The sequence below is a fragment of the Siphateles boraxobius genome, unplaced genomic scaffold (genome assembly GCF_051911475.1).
Source record: "Siphateles boraxobius isolate OS27281-9 unplaced genomic scaffold, OSU_SipBor_1 9, whole genome shotgun sequence".
In the NCBI taxonomy this organism is placed as follows: Eukaryota; Metazoa; Chordata; class Actinopteri; order Cypriniformes; family Leuciscidae; genus Siphateles; species Siphateles boraxobius.
Window position 1 is genome coordinate 18,250,530 of NW_027509219.1, and position 6,038 is coordinate 18,256,567.

General features: G+C 39.0%; 1 protein-coding gene across 6 annotated transcripts in view; it reads left to right on the forward strand.

Annotated features, from left to right (window-relative positions):
• The window catches only part of aopep (aminopeptidase O (putative)), a 102,359-nt gene extending 96,521 nt beyond the window's left edge, over window positions 1-5,838 (forward strand). For all 6 annotated transcript variants that reach the window (XM_077223269.1, XM_077223270.1, XM_077223272.1 and 3 more), the window contains 2 exons: window positions 264-419; window positions 5,603-5,838. In XM_077223269.1, the coding sequence (XP_077079384.1) occupies window positions 264-404 (141 nt within the window). In that variant the 3' untranslated portion in view covers window positions 405-419; window positions 5,603-5,838. The remainder of the gene's footprint in view (window positions 1-263; window positions 420-5,602) is intronic.
• The last annotated feature ends 200 nt before the right edge of the window (window positions 5,839-6,038 follow it).

Genomic DNA, 6,038 nt, shown 5'->3' on the forward strand with positions numbered 1-6,038 from the left:
TTTATGGCCAGCCTTTTAAGGCATCCTCATATTTCTCAGAATACAATGTACTGAGCTATAAAATGGAAAATTGCTTATAAAACATACTTATATGTACTTCTAAATGTATATTATGATATTTCAGTCAGGATGTTGCCTTGGAAGGGAGCTGTCCGTGTAAGTAGTAGGCGGTAAGGGAGCTCACTAGGTTTAGGAACAGAGCTGAGATCTCGTTCCCTTATAAAGAACACTTCTTGATTCTAGTGTGTGTTTGTGTGTACTAGGCCATGGGGGTGTATTTGTACGGTGAGTTGATGGTCCAGGAAGATGCCCGGCAGCAAGCATTAGCACGCCGTTGTCTATCCTTCATTAAAGATGACATGGACCAATCAGCACGCAGCGTTGTGGAGGAAATGATCCTCTGAATTCAGACCAATCAGGTAAGAGTGTCACGTCCCCTCTGTCCTTTACTGTAGTTTGAAGTCAAAAACGATTTAGTTTAAATCAGCTCATGAACCGTCAAGAGATTTTAATGGCTCAGAGTCCCATCACTTGGACACGTTTAACGAAAATATCGTATATTATGTAAGAGCTTCTTTAAAAAAAAACTCACCAATATGCAGAAGTCCTAAAAAAAGCCCTTTTGTTTTTACTCCCCACATTATTAAAGATCCACTCCCAGTGTCCTCGCCAACGCCACATTTACATTCTTCCAGAAGCTCCCGCCTGCCTCATCTGCACTTTTCCAGGAAGCCTGTCGAGATCTGTTTGTATTGTGATGAATTCGGAATGTGTTCCTCAAACTATTCCCAAGCACCAGAAAAGCAGCTTTTTTTGTCAGGTCTTCGGGTGAGAGGTGGATCCCTGTGCCCTTACTGTATAAAATTCCTGCCTCCACAAGGGAGGGATTCCCTGGGTCCACATAATTTGTTGCTTCCTTAAAAGCTGTGAAGGACTGATATATGGTGGTAACCATGAACGGAAGAAAGAGTAATTGTCTGGCTTTGAAGCCGGCTATCTCAACATCACGCTAAGGTATTATTCTGTTTAACCGAGCAGCACAGGCCGGTGCTCAGCCAATGGGAAAGAGACAACTTACAGCCCTGAGATAAATCCATTAGTCGTCTCGCTCCAGAGTTTTTGGTGAAGCTTTGGTGCTTTTAATCTGCCGACAAGACAGTTTTATTTGTTTGAGGAGACGGGCAGCTTTTCCAAGACGTTGTGGTTTATGTCACTTGATTTGGATGAATCACGCCGGTCAAAACGATCATTTTGCAATTTGTGTATCGCTAATGCAGCATTTTCATTCTCAGAGAGCCTGTTTGTCTTCAGAGGTCAGCGTCTAGCCGCTGTCAATAAATCTCCGGTACACACACTGGGCGTCCGCCTTGCTCGGACGTGCCCTGAAATGTGCTAAACTCTGATAGCAGGTTACACCTGTTGTTTTGAAGTACGCCAAACAAAAGGCTATTAGACCTGAATAATGGGTGTTGTGGATGGGTTTTTGTTTATTTTACTTTTTGGGTCAATAATGTGTCACTCGTCTAATAATTTATTTTAAAAAAATACTTTAAAAATACAATTTGTTAAATACACCTTTTCTATGATGAGTATATTTTATTTATGGGACATAAATAAAAAAATATGATAAAACTTTCCCGATATGATAACGAGGAAAACACTTTTATTATTTATTTGGAGAAAAAAAAAATTAATATTTTAATACAACTTCATTTCTCATTAATATTTGAAATTCAATCAACATGCATACATGTGTAAATTGTCAGAGAGGATATCGAATAGTCTGAACTTTTTATTACAGGGCAGTTGAAGTATTTAAATTACTAAAACTGAAAAATAAAATTTAATGAAACCTAAAATATATAAAAAAATTAAAAACCTTTAAAAACTTTTTTGAAAATACTGCTAGATATTAAGATGTACACTCGCATGTATTTATAATATGACATATATATATATATATACGGTAATATATTTTTACTTGAAGGTTATATCGCATGACATTTTATTTTATTGAATTTCATTCAATTGAAACTTCTTGAAAATGGTATAAAAGTTTTTCAAAAACCATGATTCAACATTAAAAAATAACATTTGCATATTTAGCTTTAAAGTGGATTTTAATAAAAAATCTTCATCGTATCCACTCGTACACATAATTGGTTCTCTTTCTTCAGCTGCGTTTGATAGCTAATGTAAAAAAACATCCAGAGAAATAATTCCTAGATGGTAGGAAAAAATTCCTATATGTTCAAATTCCTAGATGTTAAAAGCAGCCGTAGTTCAAGACTCATTCTGCAAATTACAGTCAGTGTACTTCTGAAACAGCAAAAATATCCCACAAGTGTAAGAGAACTCTAGAGAAATGTGTCGGGACTGAAATCTGAACGTTGGAGGCCTGTGAAATGTGTCTTGATGGGAATAATGAGGGACATATCGGCGGCCCAGCCAAGCGTGCTCAATCGCAGGAGAGCAAGAGGATCTGCAGGTTTTGCCTTTCATGTTGCTGGCTGTGTGGGTTCCTGGCGTGCTGATTTGTGACTTAAGATAAAAATCACATTGCCAGGGATTACCACACAACCGCCGCTCGGACGGCTGCTATGGCAACCAGAGGCACCGTCTTCACGCAGCTCTGGAAAATAAAAATAAAAGACGACGTGGCTTTTCTCTGTGGGCCTCCGACAGGATGACAAGAAAATGCAGAGGAGGAACGACAGCGTGGGTGAATGCGTGTCGGGGAGAGACTCCCAGAGCTGGTGCAGAGCTTAGCTGATTGGTGAACAGTGATTGAACTCTTTGTTCACAGTGGCTAAGTTCTGCACCTGATGAGAGGATGACAGACAGACGGAGAGAGACCTCAGGGAATGGCTTTTCCCCTCTTTTCTACAACCCGTTGCAGATGTGCTAAAAGTGTAATTATTATACATTCACAAGAAACGGAAGACAACTTGTAAGAGAGAAAGTCGGTGGAGGGTGTCTAGTTTACTTTCTTTTCAGCAGTCTTTACCAATGAGGTGTATAATACGGTACCTAGAGAAAGCCTTCTGTTAGCATTTCGCAAATCAGTTGTCGAGTGGCTAATCGCTCAAGAAAATGACATCATGGCTAGGGATTTTCGTTTAGACAGAAAGTCAACAAATAATCTCCTACTGTTGGAAAGTTTGAGGTCAGTAATGCTACTATCAGACTTACAGTATAGCATGCTATCACACAGTAGGCTCTTTCCTTTGCATCTCTTAACTTATACTCTTAAAGCACTTCAGATAAAATATTAAAAAATAATAAACCAAATCGACATAAAAGTCAAACTTGCCATTAGTGATTATTTGGTGGTTGAACGACTAGTCAACCTTCCGGTTCATCCCTATTAATAATGACAACCCTGCTGGTTCAGTGATGCTAACAGTACAAAGCCTTTCACCAGCTACTTTTAAGAGCCCTCCATAACAAATCAAGCTATAATATAATGAATTAGTTAAAAAAAAAAATTTGTATGGCTAATAATAGAGAAAGACCCTAAATCCCAAAGTATTGGGTCCGTGTACAGTGAATTTCGTCACCAGAATAGTACGTGTGACGCACGATTTTTGTAACCGCATGTACTTTGTACGTGCAGATGTCATTTGCACATTGAATTTGTTTTGCACTAATCATTTGTTACACAAGGTGGCAACACTGAAAGACGGAACAAAACAACAAAATATCAGAGACTGCAACAACAAGCAAAGATGAAACTTTCTAGAGCACACATGTTGACCGGCTATGTTCGTGCACGCTATCAAATGGAGTACACTTTGAAAAGTTATCCATTCGACTGTACGCATTTGCTATACGTGTAAAAAAAAAAAAAAAACGTGTATACTTTGGGCTTAACTAGCCAAACTTTGACATCTGGTTTTCATATCCTGACAAAAACGGCATACCGTTTTTTCAGATCTCTCCCATAAAGACTGAGAATTCATATATCATTGTGCAAATGCTCTTTGAGGGTTTCTGGAGTAAAACTTTATCGTAGCAGTGCAGTACGACACGGTTGCCTTCGTAATGAGCTGATTGTGAGATCCACTCCACAACGAGCATAACAAACTCTTGCCGAGAGCGCTCGGGTGGCATGACAGATGAAGATTGAGTCTGAGATGGTGGAGATGGCTGTAATGAGGGCTGAAGAGAAACAGGCTGAGCTAATGGAGCCCACAGTGAGATGAGGAGCCCAGGAGTTATTGTCTTCCTCCTCCTCCTCTTCTCCATAAGCTCAAGCGTCTTATAGAGTCACTATGTACTTCTATGCGAAAAACTAAATTATTTTGCTCTCTCCTACTACTGGGCCCACAAAATCCACATGAAATCCAGAGGAATTATGGGAAATGTGGACAGGAGGAATGGAGCAAGACCCGGCCACACAGACCAAAACATCTGCATCTGTAGACTGTAAAAACAGCTCCACTTTTAGCTTTGATGGGTGAAATATGAAAGACAGCAATTGAGACAATCTGCTGAGGTCCTTTTAAGCACAACTTCCTGAGTTAGCGGACGGCCAGCGACCAGCATGCCGTCTTCTAAGTCATGACAGATGTATGAGTTAAATATGAAGCTGAGGAGAAGCAGGCCATAAATGACTATATTTAGAAAGTGTTTAAAGATGCATTACTATCCAAGGCTAGTTAAAATGGAATTAGTTGCACGGGCCGTATTTAAAATGTCATTAGGAGATATTTTGTGGGAAATGAAGTGCTAAGCACCTTCAGCTGAAGCGTATTATCCCATATCTGATCCTTCCATCAGTGCGAGTCATATGTGAGCGTGTGCGAGAGATAGATGGACTTGGCCTCCCGTGCCTACTGAGCTGATTACAGTACTGTAGAAACACTGGCTCAGTTCAGCAGGAACAGGAGTCTGGTCCACACACCACCACAGCTCTGGACAACTCTCTGCTGCTTTATGCATCTCACTGCATTTTAACTGGGCCAACCTTGGGAGACGCATTAGTGGTGTTGTTATTGTGAACTAAAATTGAAACTACTGACAAAATACTACATAGTAAAATTACTTAAATGACATGCTATTCACCCAAAACTATTTAAATTGCATTTTAGTCATTCTTTTATTGAAAAATAATTATATAATATTTGTATTTTTAAAACCCATTTAAAATAAACTACTGAAAAGGTAGAAAGTTAATTATAAATGGTAAAAAAAAAGGGTTTGGAGGTTTGGTTTGGTCACACTTTAGATTAGGGTCCAATTCCCACGATTAACTATGACTTTTGCCTCAATAAACTCCTAATTACTGCTTATTAATAGTTGGTAAGGTGGTTACGTTCTAGTTTTGGGTTGGATTAAGGGATACATTTTGCTTTGTAAGTTCTAATAAACTGTAATATGTATGCTAATAAGCAACTAGTTAATAGTGAGAAGTGGACCCTAAATTAAAGTGTTACCTTCATTCTTTAAAATCCTTTCATGTAAAGCACTTTGAATGGCCATTTTGAATGAAATGTGTTATGTAAATAAATGTATCTTGCCTTGATACATTACGTGTGATGTCCTGAGAATGAATCATGATGTTTCATGTTGTAGTGATTCTGGCTCTTCTCTTTTGCAGGTTTCAGATCTGTTTGGTCTGCAGTCACATGTTCAACTCAGGGAGCTCAGGCAGGATCCCACTGTCACAACAAATGACGAATGGAATATGCACAAAAAACAATCACTGTCATTATTAGGGCGATTGTTTTCCATCATTGCAGCAATTCGATGTTCAAGCTAGAATATATGAAATAAAGCCAAAATGTCATACTTTTGTATTGTCAGAAAGAATTAAAAACAAATACTGTACTCAAATGTGTGTCATTCTGAAGTATTGGAAGGCTGGGATACCTGAACTTCCTCACCAGGGTACAGCTTGTTTTTGTCCAGTCCCAGAGTCCCGATCAGATTGGAAGAAAATGTTTGCGGTAGAAATATGCGCAGATGACGCATGTTTGCATCATAAACATGTCACCTTATCCTCACTGTTAGTGTTTTTACAACACCTCACACAT